Genomic DNA, 20,431 nt, shown 5'->3' with positions numbered 1-20,431 from the left:
AGTGGGAGTGCTGTGAGCCATTGAACCAAACTGAAAATCCTGTATATAACGTAAACCACTTCAAATCAGGGGGTGCTGCAGCACCCTTAGTTCCAGCACCTATGTCTTTAAACAACAATTGGCTATACAGTGGAAAAATTCCACTACTGTTTTAGTATTTCTACCTTTTAAATGACCCCCTCAGATTTTCATGCTTGGTGTAAGGCTTACAGTTATAGTAAACATCACACTAGTTGAAAGCAACTTGCTATGGTACGCTGGCACACAGCATATATCCAGCTGCACTGAATGTATATTTGGCACGTGTTTCAGCACTGAAGTGGGAAAGCCATTATGTGCTTAATCCTAATAAGACTTTTTAATCAATTAGCTAATAAACTGTTGTGACGTTATGTGCGATTTCAGTGAAAAAATTATAAATTGATTTTCGGCTTCCCCTTATTTGCCCAGTTTTAGTCCATCTGTCCAAATAAAGTCACAGTGAGGTATCTTGGAGAGGGGTTCATTTCACCAAATCTTTTTATGCTCTGGATGCTGAAATATTTGATATTGTGATATAAAAAAATCCCTTGTCAGTTGGGGATCACTGAAGCCTCTGCTTATGTTGCATTTCGGATAATGGCAACACTTTTAGTATATATTGATGCCACAATCAATACCAGCATCTGATGCCAGAAGTGCATGGTACTACTGGGGTTACATGCTAACACACAATGATCTAGAATCAAGACTGCCCAGATTCAAAATATGGCAGTCCATGATGATGATGATGATACAGATGCTGGAACACCTTTGGAAGAAGTATTTGCCATTGCACAGTGCTCAGAGTTCTACTGCAGAAACTAAGTATCAATTCAAACTGTGGAAAAAGGTTTGGATGTCTTCCTGAAGAGAGTCAAGGTATGAAGCAGCTAACCCGAGAGGGAATGGAGGTAGCTTATCAGATACCGTTGGTCTTTAAGGCATTGAGAGCAGATGGTGCTGACACTGATGCTTGCAGATATGTATGGCTGCACTCATCAGATCTTCATAAAGACTTTCTATAGGATGGCTGGTCCCTCTTCAGACAAAGAAGGTGTCAAGGGAACGGCCTCAGCCTGGAAGTTAGCCTACATAGCTAGGGCTGAATTCAATAATCAGGCTGCTTTTGCTTTCCTTCCAAAGAAAGCCAGTGTCCTAAACCTCCAGGTTTTTTGAAAGGTCTCATAACAAGTAGCTAGATGGCCAGTGCTTTCTTCAGAGAGCATTTTTATGGCGGGAGATTAAGAGCCTTTTTACCTTCAATAAACACCAGTTACCTAAGATCCAGCAAGGCAACAGATCTTGCTTCAAATTGCCCTTCTTGAGATTCCTCTACAGTTCAACAGTAAGAGGAATAATGCTGCAAGAAATTTGATTCTTGGCAAAAAGTAATTGAATTCATGCTATTGAAGAAAGAAGGAAAGTTTTTATTCCAGAAGTTTATTCACTATGACAAATCCTGTCAGCAAGGACTGGGCTACTGATGTTGGCCTGATTGGTACAACAAAATTCATGGCATGTGATCCATGTCATACCTCAGTGGACCCTGAGATTTCGATAGTTTCAAGTCAGGGGAAGACTCTTATTGAATCATGTTTGTTTTGGTATTTCAGGCGAAATCTTTAATTAGGGAAAGACTTCCAATCCACATTATTATAGAATGATGAATGCATCCTGACTAGGATGGGACGAGCTTTCCAGAGGGGCTTCACACCAAAGCACTCAAATAATAATGCATAAAGGGTATAGAGATGAGTGAGATGTGATACTGTATGCACAAAGTACCCTCAGATGTGTATGCCTTATCTACACACAAGTGTGTCACTGGCTCAACTAAAGTGATTTTTTTTTTAATGAAATTTGTTAAACTGATGTAAACCCTGGCACAGAATTGGTATATAGCTGCCTAGTATTAAGGTAAATGGCAGCTGTAAACAGATTTAAGTGTATCCAGGTGGTTTTGTAACAACTGTGAATGCTTAAGGCAAAAGCTTAAAGGGAAACAGTGCTTTGATATTACAGTTTTTGTCAAGTTGTTGAGTTACTTGATATATGGCTCAGATACAAGCAAAACAAGGTAAAATGACTATCCAAATATGAACTAAAATAAATGACATTTGGTTAATTCTATTTTTGTATTTTTTGCCAGTTGCTTTTGTTAGAACAGTTTCTGTAAATGTGATTTGTTTAATTTTTGTTTTTGTTAATGAAAGGACATACAGTAACTGATACTCTAGCCGTTACACTAACAGCAATGCAAAATTTGTCATTTGCATATAAATATCAGCCCTGCTCTTGGGATTACTGTTAATAGATATTACTGATTTAAAAATGAAACTTAGTTGCATAGCTACATCTCTTTACTTTAAAATCTGGACATAGTTGAGAAAACACTTAAAGAGAAATTAACATTTCAGTTGAAGTTACAAACGTAATTTCCATCCTGTCACATTTTGGTGACCTTTTGTGACAGCTTGTCTCTATTGGAGGGAAGCATTCTTACTTGCTGATTAAAGATGTCATTTGAAACCATTTTATTACCAGGGGTAGTGAAATTAATCTTGACACTTAGAGCCACTAGAAAAATAATTGCTGATTCACTACATTAACTGTGTATGTGTATGAGAGAGAGAACCGTGTAGTCAAGATTAGAATGTGTGCTGGGAAAATAAATATATAAAAGATAAAAATTATTCTCTCATGAATGGTGTTGAAACTTTTCCTAAATATGTGAGTGTGTGTGGCTTTTTTTAACAAAGAAAATGTAATAGGTGGTTTTGAAAAGATTTTAGGGAGACATGTTAAGGAAAAGATATAAAATAAGTTTCTGAGAATACTGAATTCATCCTTTTAAATAAAGCTTTTTATTTACTCATTATTACCATGTAGAATTATTGACTGGCTGTATAGAATTTACATTATGGATGGATGTATACAACAGACTTATTTATCTTTAAGGAAAGAGGGGGGGAGGTAGTTACCTTATTTGGCCTGGTACAATCAAAACCCAACAGCATACTTCAAAGCAGCTCTGCTCCGGTCTCCTACGCTTCCCAGGAACTCCTCCCTCAAGGCCTGATTTAAAAAAAACCCAAACAGTATGGCTTCCACACTTACGGAAAGTCATACACAAAGCAGGTGGAACTATTAGTGATGCTATACTGATGCTGATGTCAGCAATAATATGTGCAATGTAGTCTAGTTACTCTTGGTATAACATCTCACTTTGAATGTACTGAGTTTTTGGTCTGAAATATCAATGTTTAATTAAATTTGTTGCCCTTTCTCTCACCCCCACGCAGAAACATGTAATGTAATAAGGTTGCACGTCTAAGTGCTCAAATCACAAAATACGCAAACTGTCACAATTTAACCTTGTCCCATCACCAACGCATACATAGCACCCAGTTTCTCCCTTTGATACATCCATGGCACTCCTGCTGAAGACAGTTCATGTTGGGCATATGTGTGTAAAACAGAATTATTCCCATGGTGATTTACAGTATGTTTATCGGCATTGTTCCAAAATATTCTGTGCATGCATACAGGATGAATGAAGGATACTGTGAGAACCTTAACTTTTGCATTATATGACTTTTGAGTGTTTAGGGCTCTGAACCGCCACATAAATGTACAAATAGTGTACTCTTCCATTGAGTGGAGTCTTAGGCCAGGCCAACACTACAGACTTCTATCAGTATAACTGTCGCTCCAGGGTGTGAATAATCCACACCCCTGAGCAACATAATTATACTGACCTAACCCTTCTGTAGATATCACTATATCAGTGGAAGAGCTTCTCCCGCTGCCATAGCTACCACCTCTCGGGGAGATGGATTAACTATGATGACAGCAGAAGCTCTCCCGTAAGCATAGTAGCATCTTCACTAAAGTGCAGCGGTGGCAAGCTGCAGCACTGTACATGAAAAGAGGCCCTTATTGACTGCAGTGCGATACCATGCAGATGCACGTTTGCGGGGCTGGGGCATAAAGTTTGAACCTCAGGTTGATTTCTTTGTTCTTATAGGAAAGAGAGACTTAAAGCACTTAATATCTCTGCTGAGCTCATAAAGTGCTTCCATAGTCCCACAATCAAAAATTTGTTAAATGTTTCTAAACTGCAATGAAGTAAACAAAATCGTATCCAAATAATCACCATCCTCACAGTACGTGTGTCGCACTGCCTGCTGCAGTTTGTTGCAGAACTGTACCCGTTATAACCCTGTTTTTACACTCATAATTCTATGGAACTGTGTTTGTTGGCTGAAAAATTGAGCAAGTTGTCTGTGCTGATGTGACCTAAAATACATTTGTCAGCTATTATGGTTTTTTAGTTCATTGAGTGGAAATAATAGCTTCCTCTACAGTTTAGACACTTCTCCTTTTCCTCAGTTTGACCACTTTTTTGGAGACCAACACAACTGAAATTTGAACCTTGAAACATAGCATGGGCATTATCCTGGACACACAGGAAGAAAGATGAGAGACAAGGGATGTGATTTTAACTCGATCAGAACTTCATTAATTCATCTAGAAACTACCTGGCAATAATGTGTCCAATGCAGTTTGTCCTTCCTTCCATAATCTGTTCCATCTGGTGAAGGGCTGCTGTCAGCTTCCCAAACCTTTGCAACTGCTCCCAGCAACCCTCTTCTTGTATGAGGGTTAAGTGGCTGGGGAAAGGTTTCGAGAAGCACTTTTTAAAATCATTGGTGAGCATCTTTAGTAGCATATTAAGATTTTAGCAAGGTTGAAGTCCTGCCCCCTTTTTAAAATCACCTTGCACATTCTCCTTGATTGTGACAGGGCTGCTGTTCTCCCAAAGCCAGGTGCTGGGTAAGAAGAGGAACCGCTGCTGCTTAGGGTATTGCTGGAACTTTTAACATGGTTGTAGCTGACTAGTAGAAGCATACACCATCAAGTCATCCAACTTTTCCTTCATGTCCACCGGGCTCCATCTTCTCATCAGCAACTGGCAACAACTCTGTGCAAATGTATAATGAATGTTAGGGTGTCTGCAGTTTTTGCCACTTTTTGTAATCCTCATCAAGTTCTAAACCCTTTTTTAAGGGCCTCCTAAAATATTAGGCCACTAGTTATCTTTTCTGTTGCAAATATACAGCCTTCACAATCCAAACACGCAAAATATCTCCACCCAAATAAGAATAGCAGCAGGTTCCTGTTTCTGTTCCTCCCACACATACACACATGCATGCCTCATTCAGCTGTGAACTTGAAAGCTTAATGAGATCACTCATAAGTAAGTTTAAAACAGTGATTTAAGTAGCTTTGGCTATTACATCACCTGCCATTTTTGTCACATTCTTACTTTTAGATTTTTCTCCCCATGGTTATGTGAAAGACCCATACAACATGGAAAAATGACTCAGTAGGAGCAGTAAAACTGATTTATACCCAGCATGCTTTGACATGCAAACTAAACATTTTTCTCTCTAAACTTTCAATTTTAGGTATTATTTGTAATACCAGTTGAGAAAAATGTTTCATACAGAAATGTGACTATCTTGATGCTGTCCCTTTAAATTGTAACATTAAACATGGATTATTTCTTTTTATTAAAAAAAAGGGGGATTCGTAAGTTCATTTCAGCGTCCAGCAAATACATAGTCTAATGGTGTTAAGTTTGCACAGTTAACAAGATAAAGGGAAGAGTCCGTTTCAAAAGCAGCACCATATTATTATTAGTGATATTTTAGTTAAGCGTTTAGCTTATTATATTGCTTGTCGCTAACTGGACCCCATTAAAATGTACAACATATAAAGTATTGCCTGGTGCATGCTGCTGGTGAAACCTTCGCTCTATGTCCTAATATTTAGTACAGACTTTGTATGTTAGTCCACACTTCCACTGTAATTTAGTCCCCTGAATCATAGTTATCCCGGTTAAGGGCATTGTCTTGGGTTTTAACTTAGTTCCAGGTCCTAGTAGAGTATCATCTACTCTGCAAAATTTAGCCACATTATAAACAAACTGGGGGCAACTGTTGTAACCAGGTTCTCAGTTGTAGATGGGCCCAAAATCTATAGTATGTGTTTAGTCTTTGTTTGTCCCCTGTAAAGTTCATCCCTCTTTTTGAGCCACATATGCAGGAAAATAAATGGCATAAGAATGTGTGTATTATTTAGTTTTCATATTTCTCAAAAATGACATTAGCTGAATATGTTCAAAAAAGGTCTTTGACACAAGACAAATGCACAGAACAGAAGGTGAAGCATTTGAAAACTATGCTTATGCATAACCTTTGCTGTAGTGTTTCCTGATGCTTTCTTTTCTGTTTGCCTTTTCTGTGGATAAACAGAGAATTAAGTTACCAGTGCTGGCAGTTTAGTTCCTTTCACATAACAAACTTCTTCAACAACAAGCAACAAATGTAAGGCAGACTTCAATAGTAAAATAACATTTTCCTCCGTGTTAGTTTCATTAACCTGCCACTACATGTTTACCTTTGCAGCAGATACAAATACACAAAAAGAAAAACATTGATTTTGCTTTAATGAAATGTTAACATGCCATTGCCACCTTAAGGTGATCAAAGAGCCTGCAAATTTTATCTTGGTTGTAGTGACACTTTTCTCTACTTATAATGGTGTCCTTTCTAATCCTCACCGCAAATACCTAACATATGCATTTTTCCCATATAACAGAACTCTCAGCAGAAGCCAAAGCAGCGTTATTTGAATTTGAAGAAAGGGAAAGACAGCTTAAACAGGGACGCTACGGCTCAAGGAGAGGAGGGAGGAGAGGAGGTTCCATAATGTGTCATGGAATGGGAGAACAAAGAAGAGACAACAATGAAAGGGGAAGAATGAAGGATCACAGGCCTGCGCTGCTGCCAACGCAGCCACCGACAGCGGTAACTCAAATGCACAGTATTTTCTTTATGAAATTGGTACTTTTAAGAAAGTAATTCTGGCAGTTATTACTCTGATTTGTAGATCTTTGTCACTCCTTGTCTTTCAAAACTGGGGTGAATTTTAGAAGAATCTGTACTATTCTTAATCATTAACAAAGATTTAAAAAACCCAAACCTTAATTTACTGCTTCCCCAGTGGACCATAATGTAACATGGGCTTCTCACAGTCTTTTGATTAGAACTTGATGCACATTTTTGACCAAAACATTTTTAAGTGAAAAATACAGATTTGGCAATGCTGAAATAGTCCCCAAATTCATAGATTTCCATGTATTGTTTGTTTTGGTCAGTGAAAAATTAAAAAAACAAACAAACAATTTAATTTAGACATTTTTTGCAATTGAACTGTTTTGAATTTTTTCATTCAAAATGACTTCTTGTTTTGAAATTTCCTTTAATTTAATTTTTAAAAAATTAAAAATGTTAAATACTCAAAATCAAAATGAAACATTTTGTTTGATGCAAAACAGTTTTTTCAACTTCTCGATTTGCTGAAAATATTTAATTAAAAAAAATTGTTTGACCCAAAACTCATCTTTTTTTCCCCAATGGTTTGGTCTTGCCAGCAAACCTAAAAGTAATCCATTATTCTCTCAACTATAGTTGTGATTGTGGAAGTATGAGAAGGGTCACATTTCCACTTCAGAGTTTGAGACCTTGGTATATCAAAATGTCAAGCATTTTTCAAATGACGCTAACAGATAATCAGGCTCTCTGTTTTTTGCATCAACAGAGAGGAACAGGTTAACTCCAGTTGTATAGGGAAGCCATCTCTGCATTTGAGATTGTTCAGTCTAACATTACTGATTGCTACTTACCCTGGCATGGAAAAAATGTGACCAGATAATTCCTTTTCTGTTGAATTCATTCTGGTGACTTTCAAGACTCTGTTAAAATAGTGATGTGACTTTATTTCTTAAAACTGAGTCTTTTTATATTTCTAATATTGTACATTATGCTGAGGGGAAAATAAAAACCTAGAGCTTGTCTATACTACCATTGTTGTTGGTATAACTTACGTCGTTTAGGGGTGTGGAAAAAACACACCTCTGAGCAACTTAAGTTACACTGACAGAAGCGCTGCTGTGGACAGCACTATGTTGGCGGGAGACCTGCTGCTGCTGACATAGCTACCGCTGCTCGTGGAGGTGGTTTTATTATGTCTCCCGTCGACATATAACGGCTACATGAGCGATCTTAGAGCCACGCAATTGCATCAGGACAGCTGTGCTGCTGTAAGCTCGCTAGTGTAGACAAGCTCTTAGAGAGGAGTCTTCACTCACCATGGAAATGTAGTCACCTGTGGGTTAGCACACAGCAGTTTTACTTCAGCAATGCTACACAACCGTTTTCTAAGATTGCAGATGAAGTATAACTTCTGCAATTGAAATTACAGGGGAATTTCGGTAGGCAGATTAGTTACCCACATTGGAATTTGGCCAAGTTATTGGGGTTAATGCCTCTGTTATGAAAAATGCCATGGGAACAACAATGACAACAAATGATAAAATCTTAATTTAATGTCTTATCCAAAAGAGAACACTTGAGTGGTGAAAAAATATCATTAATTTTTGTTTGTTTTTTGTGAAGTACTGTTATCTGGGATCCCTGTTCCTAGATTAGTCTGTGTATGGGTATGATAGAAGTGATGCATTAAAGGGAGGGAGCAAGGTTTTACATGGAAAGATTAATTAAACCATAACAGATTGTTAGTAGATATTGCTGTAATACTTGATGGTTCAAAACATACATGTCAATATTTCATGCTTGTAGAACAGATTGGGGGTGTGTGTGGGAAATAAATCACCTTTGTTTTTTCACCTATTATATTGCTGCAGTCTTCAATTAATTTAATGTATTTTAAATTAAAATCTAATAATTTTATTATAAGACTTTCTGTGCTCTATCATCAAGGTATCAAGACACATTTGTTTATGTACATCTGTGACTCTTCATGTGGAGAAGCCCTATCCTACGCTTCACACCCCTCCCACCCAATACTTTGAAGCTACTTGTTCAAGTCTGAAGGTTATGTTTAGTTAAATGTGACTTGTCCATGCAGCTACATCCTTTAGTGAATCCAATACTTACATTGGAACAAAGTACAACAAAAAGATGCCAGTTTTCTTAGCGAGGCTCTACTGCTGTACAATGATTAGATACCATAATAAATCCACTAGCATCTGAACTATACAAACAGAGCTAATTGTTTGGTACTACACTGCAGTTGATCATCACTAGTAACACAAGCCATTCTTCACCATATGTGTTTTTTTCTCTACTTCTGTTCATTTTCTGATACCTACACCCATACTTGACGGTGACATTTTATTCTCATCTGTCTTTTAAATTTTGTTTGGATACTGGTAACATTCCATGTGCTAGGCTCTGGCCCCTTTACTACTTGTTTCCTGTCTATTTTCCTTTCGTGTTGACATTTTTTTGCTTTCAAATGATTCCTTCCATACTTGTAGTTCCAGTAGTTTCAGCTGGTTTAATGATAGGAATAGGAGGTGTCTTTCTGTGAAAATTTGGCCTCGAACATTCTCAAAGAATCCAAGTTGTGTTTTTTGTTACTGATTTTTTTTTTTTTTTTTACATCCGTGTACTTGGATTTTAACCGAATGGATTTTGTTCTTTTTGGTTATTTGCAGAGTCATTCACAGAGGTTAATTCCTCCTCACCAGCAGCAGCCTATTAGGAGTCTGTTCCAGCAGCAACAGCTACAAACGCTGCTTCCTATGCAGCATCAGCACCATTCATCTCCTCCTCCAGGACTACATATGCCACCCCAGATGGAAACACCTGGAATAATGATGACTCCACCCCCAGTGACACCCCAACAACCGAAGAACATACATATAAACCCACATTTCAAAGGGACAGTAGTGACGCCTGTGCAAGGTGAGTGTTCTGAATATTGTAAGTTTTGTGTTAGTGTCTCCCTCTTCCCTGAATTGGCAATGCTATCTACAGGATTGGTTTTCTGTGATCATTCAGTCCTAACTTACACAAAAACTTATTTCAGGCTAAAATTCTCCTTGCTTAATCATAGAGCAAATATTTTGCCAAAGTTAGTAGTTTGTTGAAAAAACAAAGCCTCTTCCATTTCTAGCTCTTCTTTAAAATGACACTTAAGGTAAAATTTGCATTATCCTATAATAAGGAGCGATTGAATTGCCAACTGTAAAGAAGATATATTTAAATAGTGGACATCAGTTTTCAAGAACTGGCTAAGCATTGCAGTTTAAAATTTCACAAGTGATATTCTAGCTTCAGCCAGGCACTCTCAGAACATCCATCCAACTATTTGTGTGTGAATATACTGTGACACCTCTCAAACTGCAATTATCATGTGAAAGGTACAAGCGGCATCCATTTTATTTATGATGAATTTGAAAAGATATGCTCTGCTTGTTCTTTTCTCAGCTCCACTGCTTTTAATGGATTATTTGATTCAAAGCCTGAGAAGCAAACACTTTTTTCATAACTTATTTAATTCCAGCACTCATTGCTGGGCAACTTTTAGTTGCAACTTCTTTGGCTGTGTTGAATTTGAGGCCATGTCTACACTTAATGGAGATTGATACCGCTGCGATCGATGCACCGGGGGTTGATTTAGCGGGTCTAGTGAAGACCCACTAAATCGATGACTGAGCTCTCTCAGATTGATTCAGTACCCCACCAGAATGAGAGGAGTAAGGAAAGTCGACAGGGGAATGTCTCCCCTCGACACACCGCAGTATACACACCGCGGTAAGTTAACCTAAGCTACGTCAACTCCAGCTACATTATTCATGTAACTGGAGTAGCATAATTTAGGTGTCGTTACCCCTGTAGGGTAGACAAGGCCTGAGACTAAAGAAAAGCAATAGTTGTATAATTTAAAGTCTTTGTGACTGTAGTCATCACTAGAAAAAGCAAATATTTTTTTACATTCTGATCTGATAGATATTTTGTCCTCAAATGAGCAGAGGTCCTGGCCTGAAGCTAACTTTCTGCTTATCATTCTGTCAAATAAAGGAAAGTTGACAGGACTAGGCTTTGCCAATTGGGAGAAATCTCAAGTATGTTAGTCCTGTACCAGATCTGCTTCTCACAGATAGATTTCAGAATGGCTGTTCCCTGGAGATTATTTTAGTTTTCCATATCTAATAAAAGCCATACTTCCCACCTATTCAGTCAGTATGTTGGAATAACTGCAATAGTTCAGAAGCTCCTTAGTCTTGGATGAATCCCTTTTGTTCATCCTTCTAAGATTTCCAAAGCAACTGTTGAAGGTATTTGTTTTATGAAAAGCAAAGAATCACATTCAGCCTGTCCCACACCTCTTCAACTAGTCAATGAAAGTTTTGCATCCAGATGGACAGCCTCCCTCTTCTAATTCTAGCAAACAGCATTTGGGGATTTTTGCTCTGTCTGACTTCAAAAAGCATACCAGCACATCCTCCATCCACCCTTTTATGGCTTTCTTCTTTATATCAGTAGTTACAGATACTGTCAGTATGCTGCTCACGTTGGGCCTTGCCACAGCACCCATAGTATTTTCTAAATCTTGGTCATGCCAGTGATACCTCTTTATCTCAAATATGGCTTTTGTTGTCTTGATTTGTTGATCAAAATATCTCCTTTCAACATCTTTCAATATCTCCTTCTTGTATGCTCTGAATATTCAAAGTTCAAAATTGATTTGTAATTTCTTTTCAAAAATTCATCTCTGTTCAAGATCTCTTGTGTGGGAGCTCCTTTTTTTTTAGCCAGTGAAGGTCTAGCTGTATTCGCAAGAGGTAGGCACCTGAAGAATGAGTCTTGTAACCTTTATATATTAGAATTTCAACATGACAAAGTCTTTGCCTTCTGGGTCTTATGGTGATTTGTGTTGACACAGTTCATTGATCTCCTCTTCTTCGCCTTAAACTCCAGCAAATCTTCCTTTTTTTCTGAACTGACCACCAATAAGACAATTTAGCACTTGTGTTAGTGGACAAGCAGAAAACTGCTAAATACAGTCCTCTATGTAGACCAAAATAATAGATTCTAGCCTGTTTGGTTGAAAATCCTGGTCTGTTGAGATGGCTTTAACTCAAATCCAGCTATCCATCATTCTCTCAGATTTTAGGAGTAGATTACTGTCACTTGAATGCCTACAAAGTGTATACTTATGGAAGATGATGACAGGACGTCAGTAGTGTAAATTTTGAAGGGGTTGGGGGTCAAAGAATGATACTCTTCAATGAAGAAAAATACAGTTTTAGTAACACACATCCAGCACAATTAGTTGTTCAAGCAGACTGACTGAGTCACCATTCCTTTAACTCAGGTAAATGGGAGACAGAGACCCAAATGTTAAAAGGAAATTTAGACCTATTTTCCCAAAATAGGTGTTTGTATTGGGCATCAACAAAACAAAATATTTCTTATGCTCAGTTCCTGATATCTCTGTATGGTACCACAAAAGCAAAAAAGTGGTCAGTTGACAACTTCAGCATGCGGTGAATGGGTCTTTGACTGTATGACTTACAACTTAACTTATTGTCAGAGTGACCTGCAAGGAAGAGTGGGACCAAGCCAGATTGATACTGAATAGTTCGGCTCCCTTGTTGTTCAGTATACTTTCGTTTTCTTGGTGAATCAAGATGGTACCCTGCCCTCCTTAGTTGATTCTGGCATTCCCAGACATGCAAAAGGTGCTTATGTACTGCAGTGATGTGGGGTATCATACAAATTTAGGTAGATGTTTCACTAAGTTCATTTGAATCCATTCAGTCTGAAATGTGCTTCCTGGAAGCTGAAGTACCAAGATTTGAAGCTTTGGGTACTCAGACGAGCATATTCTGTAAAATTTAGTGATACCAAGTCACTAAAATTTTCTTGCAGGACTGTCTGGAATTTCTGTCAAGTGATTTTATTGCAGGGCTGAGCCCAAGTATGATTAGGTCTCTTTACTAAGGACATTTGTTCTAAACAGAAATAAGGGAAACTTACTTTCTTACATTCCTATTTTCTGTTTCTCTAAATCTGTTTTCATGCGTGAAATCTTGGGAGGAAATTGTCAGAGAGAAGCCAGCCAGAGATACCAGCTGGTAGGACCAGAAACAGCCAAAGGAGAGAGAGCTGCACTTTGGGGGAGGGGGTAAAATGGGACCAAGCCAGGGTCATCCTTTGCCCCCAGGGTCCTGTGGACCTGGAACTGTGAGGGAAGACCCCCTTCTCTGAAGGCACTAGGCCCCAGGCAGTACCTACGGAGATGGGTTCCCCTCGGGGTGTCACTTGTAACAGGGGTATCACTGAGCCCCCCTGACCCTCCAGCCTTGGCTCCCTCTCACAGTGCTGCTGTGAAAAGTTGCCAAGCTCTCCAAGTTTGCTCTTTCACCAGTGTACACACAGGTAGGGACCCACCCAGCTGAAGTATTTACAGGCTGCTGTGATCTGCTCTGCATGGGGAGGCTACAGTTAGGGAACTGCCCAGCTGATCAAGAACACCCCTCCCCCTCCCTGGAATGTAAACCCAAAATTATACCGTCTTGCGCTGCACACAGATCTGTACAGAATAAGATCATGAAATTTTCCCCCTCCCTCACTGTGAAGACGGAATATACAACACAAATTTGCCCCAAGATACAACTCCCACACACTGGTTTGTGATAAAGCAAAACAAATTTATTAACTACAATAGATAGATTTTTAAGTGATTAGAAGGGATAGCAAACGGATCAAAAAGCAGGTTACCTAGCAAATAAACAAAAACACAATCTAATCTTAATTTACTAAAGTGATTGATTGGATATAAGTAGCAAATTCTCATCCTAAATGATGATTTAAGCCAGCTGCAGAGATTCTTAAGGGGCCAGCTGCCCTTGCTTGCAGCTTGAAAACCCCAGTTCCTTTCACAGGCTAGAAATCCCTCTCGCCTGGTCCAACACTTCCCCCTAGTTCAATGCTTGTTCCTTCAGGTGTTTCCAAGAGTCTTCTTTGGGCAGGGAGTCAGTGAAGAGCCACAATGATGTCACTCCCCTGACTTACCTTTTGCATATGGCAGGAATCCTTTGTCTCCAAGCTTGGGTCCCATGCCTTTCAGCAGAAAAACACTGGTATTCCAAGGTGGAGTCCAGTACCAGGTGATCTGGTCACATGTCCCTGTAATGTCATAGCAGCCATGACTCAGAGGCTGTTTGTAGCATCCTCAGGAAGGCTCCCAGGTGGGACATTAGCTTTTTCTAAGACTTAGTGTTCTTCCTTATGGTCCACTGACTTGAATGGGTCCTTCCCAGCCAGCCACCTAGACTGACTGTCTTGTGCCTAGTTGGCGTTCCCCAGGTGTAAACACATTTTTAATAGATACATAGACAATATTCCTAACTTCAGTTACCAAAATGATACATGCATGCAAGTAGGATTATCATATTCAAATCATAGCCTTAAACATGATTAATAATAGTTTTAAACATCTTCTGAAACAGTCTCCACAGCTATAGTGTCGATTGTCATGAAGCTGCCATTTGAACTTTTCCATCAGGACTGTGGAAGTAGTCTCCCTAATGGCCATCACTTTGGCCTGAAGAGTGAGTCTGAAACTTTCCCATTGAAGAGTCCTACCTGTAGGTAACATCTGTTTTCATTCCCAAGATAAAGTCTTCTTTTTATATCAGAGAAGAACTTCCCATTACCAGTCCTGTTCTCTAAGGCAAAGTATTCCCACAAAACGGTTTCATACCCCTTGTAACTTGGCTATAAAATTTTCTTGTCTGAGCTGCTTTTTTCTGAAAATTTAGATTTTTTTTTTCCTGCTTTCTAAGATAGATGTTCAAATCAAGATTGTACCTGAGGAGTACAACCGTACTCCATGCTTTCATCAGCCTCAGGAAGAATGGAAGAGAAACTCGCACATGAAAATCTGCAAGCTGCCGTTTACACATTCAGCAGACATGACGTTGAAATACAGCTAGGGTGACCAGATGTCCCATTTTTTAAGGGACAGTCCCGTTTTTTGGGACTTTTTCTTATATAGGCGCCTATTATCCCCCACTCCCTGTCCCTTTTTTCTCAGTTGCTACCTGGTAACCCTACATACAGATATCAGTCACTTGCAGCATTTGGATACTAGGTCCTTCACATTGCTGTATCTTAAACTTTTCTTTCCTTCCTACCCTCCTGCAAACATACTGCCTCTTCCACCCCAAGATTGTGAGCACTGGATAGGTCAATACATTCCAATAAGAATAATTAACAAATACGATAGTACAGCATGATCCCAATCTGAGCAGTAATCACAAATCAATTAATCTCTTTTTTTGAGTTTGGGGATTCAGGTTTTTTCCTTTAATATTGGTATCACAAATAACTATCCCACCAAGGATTTTGGGGAGCTACAAAAGTTCAGAAGTGAGCTACCAAACTGTCCCTTAGTAACTTACTAAACTGCTATGCAGTGACTCAATTTTATCCTTTAAAAATATTCTTTAAATTAAAGCAATTTTCTGGTTTGTATGAAAAAATATTATTAAAAAATCCCTTAAAACATGAGACAGGGATGGTTTCTGCTGTCTCTTTTAACTATTTCTTGGTCATTTACCATCAGATGATATTTACTTCCATTCTTATTTAAAATCCTGTCCAACACTGTGCTGCTTTAAAATGTTATACCACCGGTTCTTCCACTTCTATCATTAAAAATTTGTGGATTAATTTGATGTTCCGAAAAGAGTGCTGGTTTGAGCCATCTTTGCTGCCTCAGCAGCAAGGCCAAGGTTTGAAAGGATTTGAACTATCATCTTTCACAAGTATTAAATTCATTCGTGTTTTAAAAAAAGGCGGGGGGGGGGGGCGGCGCATTGCCAGAGGCACTATACCAAAACAGATGATGACAGTTGAACAGAATGCTGGCCTATTTCTTGTGTGTGTTCTTTCCTATACAGCATTTTTACTGCATATAGGACCTGACCTGTAACACTTAAACTATTTTAGTCATGGTTCTGTCAAACTCCCCATCTTTCGAAAGTGGGTGATGATTGTATGATACTGACAGATGTTCAGTGAGAACTAAGACGAGATCATCAAACTGATTTTAACCTGTAACCTAATATAGAGTTTGAACACACTATTCCAAAGGTGAAAAGTTAGTGTATTTAGCCCATATGTCAATATATAAAATAGTAAAACTGAAATATTCAACAGAAGTGTTTGGAAGTTAGACATAGTAACTGTTCTTAGGTCACACCTAATACATTAGTTCTTGTATCTTACTCACTTTTTAAGAAGCGAAGTTTGAGAAATCTTTGATAGGATTTGGATTCCCCAATACGAAATTTGCTAATTCAGTGGTGAAGTGTCAAGTGCTAATAGTTGCTGTGAATACCACTAAGAATTTATGTGTGAAGTGTAGTTGTAGTCCAGTTGGTCCCAGGGTATTAGATACAAGGCAGGTGAGGTAATAAGTTTTATTGGATGTCTTTTCTTCTAATGTTAAATTCTCCTGCTCAGAAATGTAGCACGGTGGCCTCCATCTAAAGTCATATTTGATAACTGACCATTAGAGATGTATGGGAAATGATTTTTCCATCCTGGGAAAATTATGGAAAGGTCATCCTAAATTAGGATGAAATTCCTCATTTCACAGACTTGCAATCTGAAAGAAAAAATTGATTTGGGTCAGTCAAAATGTTTTTTGTTTTGACATTTTCAAAATGCTTCATTTTAATTTTGACCTATATTTTATTGTTTTTACTAAAACTAGCTCAAATTTTGATGTGGAAAAAATGTAATTTTTCATGTAGAAAATGTCCAAATGGAATGTTCCAACAATTTCAAAATATTTTCCAAAACTTTTTTTGAAGCAGCAAATTTGTTCAAACCAACCCTGTTCCAGAAACAGTATGTTGAAATAAATCTGCATTTTCCAATGGAAAAAAAATATTTTCTGGAAAGTTTCCCAACAGCTCTGTTACCACATCAGTTGAGATATGACCGTGTTCTCCTGTGCACCATAAAGGGGAAGAACTTTAGTAATTGTGTGTATTGTGGTTTTGTTAATAACAACCCCAAGAAGTTCAGTAATATAGAGGAGTGCTGATCCACTACTGAAGTTTTGAAATTCAGTTTAATAGCTTTATGTTTTTGAGGCGGGGGATCCTTTGCCTGCTGCAGTCTTTTATAGAAAGGTTATTTTTCATATGAGATATTACACTGATTCTGTGAATATCACAAATTGAGTGTGACCCTTCTCAACCTGCCAGGTGTTTAAGGAAGGAGCCTTGTGTGTGGAATGTCCTGTTCAGTAATGTTAATAGGAGACATCTGTGCATAATTCTGAACTTCTTACCCTCTCCCTCCCATTTTAGGTTCTCTGTAGTCATTCCAGTTCTTGATCTGCTGTGATGCCTTAGCATGTATAGTGTTAAGATACTATAAAGAGCCGCTGGAGCATGGGAGTCTGTCGGGAGTCACAATGACTATCTAAAAGGATCTGAGAGAGAAGAATTTAGGATGAATATGTTGGATTACTTCTTTTGCATTTCAAGCATTGTTTAAATGCTGTGTGGTTATGTCATTTAGATCCACCTTTACAGGTCTAAAAGAGTGTACTTCTTTCAGTTTGGCCATATGTAGTTTTTTTCCCCTATGTCAACAGGCTGTTTAATTCTGGAAAATTCAGGATTGCATTATCTAAATTACACCATGAGAATACTAATTGCCTGTTGCATGTTGGAAACAAAACTTGTCTCCTCTTAGCTAATTTTAGGGACTGTGGAGCACATGCTTAGTTCTTAAAGTAATCATAACCAGCAGTGATTAAGATCTGCTACGTGACTGCTTTTGGAGATAAAGTCAACAACTGTTAGGTAAAATAAATTGTATTAAAAGGTGTTTCTTGTTTCAGTGCCCTTGTTGCCAGTCCCAACCCAGCCAAGACCAGCTGTAGGACCTCAGAGATTTCCTGTGAGTAGCAGCTGCTGCTTCTTCTGTGATATGGATAAGCATACATTTGCAAAGAAATATTAATATAGCAAATAAAAGCTGTTCCAATGAAATATAATTTTAAGGATTTGTAAATATTGACAGTAATCTCTGCAGTTGAAAATGTTTGTTAAAAGCTTAAGGTCAATGAATTTTTGAGAGCAGAATTAATTCTATTTAACTGTAAAATTGTTGAACTAGTCTCTCCAAAGGGAGAAGTACAAATGCATCTTGTCTTAGAGAACTTTTTTTCATTTTACTACTGGCATCCTTTAGAAAGGCTGTTGGGGAAAAAAAACATATCTCAGGCTAAAAAGCTCCATATTTTTATTATAAAATCAGTGCCTTATTTTCTGCTTGCTTTAAGCATTTAAAAGGTTTCATTATTTTTATATCAAAAATGGATTTGGCATTGAATGCTCCTTCACTTCTTGCTTATCTTTGGCTTCCAAAACATACTAGCCATCTTTTAGCTCTTTCTCTAAACTAATCTGACCACCTGATTTATTCTGAGTGGACGAAGTGTGCAAAATCACTTGTTCGTAGTTTTCCAGTTTGTGGTATTTTTCATCTTAATTTATTGTTTTGTCATTTTAGTTACTTACAACTGTTCACATAGAGTATCAAATCATGTAAATGAGTAATTTTTGTGTAACGTTGCCTTCGTTTGCCAAAACTTGGAGGCCCACATGTGCTTTTCTTGTACATGGGAAAGCTAAACCTTGGTAATATATGGAATGTGGAAGGGGGAAGTAAATGTGTATCATATACAGAGTTCATCGGTAGAGAAATCAGTTGTAGCTAGAAAAGGCAGATTACAAAAAACTGTGCTGGTTTTGTGATTTCCATATGCATATAGTATGAGGATTATTTCTGTGCAGAATATTTCCTCTCAAAGATCTTTATCCAATCAGTTACTTATGCTTGTTCATTTTGTACAGCGTAACTGATAGTCATAACTATAGAATCTATTTTATGAAGTATAAAAAATGTTACATATCCTAAAACAAACTGTAGCTTTACAAAGCCTAGTTATCATTTTACCCAATTTTGTCATACTTCTGTGAAATTTCTGTACTCCAGGCTACCACAATTTGACTGTGGTGTAACTAGAGGAAATACTTTTATCTGAGCAAATCTGAGTGCAAAACAGAGAAGTCTTCCTAGCATTTAAAAATGTTACTTTAAATTGTTGTTTGTGAAAATTGGAATTATGTTGTATCTCAGAATCTTACACTTTGTTTTCATGTGATATATTTTAGTCTGCTAGTGAGCAAATTTTGAAATGAAAAGAAATCAGAGGAAGAAAGAATGTATAAATCTGTTGTAATTGACATCCTTGAAAAAGTGAAAACATATTAAAATTAGAACTTGATTCTTTAAATAGGTTGTACAATTAGAATTTTTAAAATATTTTTTCCTATTTGCAGTAGACAAATACTAACATACATACATATAGCAAAAATAATTCATATACAGCACAACTTTTAAATGGAATAAAATAACAAAGATTCAGCTTACTTTTGATATAGAATTGTATTCCTCTTCTGGATAGGAATATTTTTCTTTTCTCCCCTAAAAGTTTCCCTAAAGAAAATGGGGCATCTTTCTTATGTGAGAATGTCACTGGTACTTACTGTTTGTTAAGTAGCTGATATTCAGAGCTAAGAAAATTCTTTTGGTTAGCGTCTGTTCCTATTAAGTGGAGAGGCAGTGCATCCTAGTAGAAAGAGCACTGGACTGAGATTCAAGAGACCTGGATTCTATTCCTGGCTCTGCCACTGGCTTGCTGGGTAAGACCTTGGGTAAGTGACTTCCATTCTCAAATCTGTAAAATAGTTACCCGAATCTGTAAAATAGGGCTAATGATACTGACCTCCTTTGTAAAGTGCTTTACAACTGTTTATTACATAGAGTACCAAAGCTGCTAGGTAAGAGCTAGGTCTGAGTAGCATTGTACATATTTCACTTTTGTTTTATCAATTGTAGTATATAGCTGTTGAACTCAAGTCAAATTTACCTTCAGATTTGAAAGTTCTGTGTGTTCCATTTATTTGTTCATCCTGTTTTCCATGAAAATAAAATATGGTGTGAAATTTGCATCATTATCAGAGGTATTACATATTTTAACGATTTCTGTGTGGAGGAAATGCTTTTGTTATGGAACATTTTTTTTGCTCTGATGTGTTAAAATCTGTGTTGCAGATATTTCTATTTTAGTATTTCTAGTCTAATCCAGGAACATACACAATCGTAATGCATTGTGTATTATGTCTTCTTTCAAAACTCTCCATAAAGTGCACTCAGTCCTTCAAGCTTTGGAACTGAAGGTTAATCCATTAAACATTGTAGATTAAAAGAAGTAGTAAATATTCTGAGATTGGCCACTCATATGGTCAGTTGAGATACTATGCTTAAATTGTGTTTTTGAAGGTTCTAATACCATTGATACAAGGACCATGTTTCCCATGTGTAGTATGACATCAAATATAACAATGCTTAGCACTTGCATGTTCTTATCC

At 37.7% G+C, this 20,431-nt stretch overlaps 1 protein-coding gene across 2 annotated transcripts in view; it reads left to right on the top strand.

Annotated features, from left to right (window-relative positions):
* RBM33 (RNA binding motif protein 33) overlaps positions 1–20,431 on the top strand; it is a 140,404-nt gene that overhangs the window by 40,734 nt on the left and 79,239 nt on the right. For both annotated transcript variants that reach the window (XM_084621555.1, XM_084621554.1), the window contains exons 8-10: positions 6,688–6,896; positions 9,611–9,860; positions 17,833–17,891. In XM_084621555.1, coding sequence (XP_084477681.1) covers positions 6,688–6,896; positions 9,611–9,860; positions 17,833–17,891 — 518 coding nt within the window. The remainder of the gene's footprint in view (positions 1–6,687; positions 6,897–9,610; positions 9,861–17,832; positions 17,892–20,431) is intronic.

Source organism: Lepidochelys olivacea, assembly GCF_965140295.1.
Source record: "Lepidochelys olivacea isolate rLepOli2 genome assembly, chromosome: 2".
Taxonomy (NCBI): domain Eukaryota; kingdom Metazoa; phylum Chordata; order Testudines; family Cheloniidae; genus Lepidochelys; species Lepidochelys olivacea.
The sequence above is the reverse complement of the archived record's forward strand: the minus strand, read 5'-3'. Positions and strand labels throughout refer to the sequence as shown.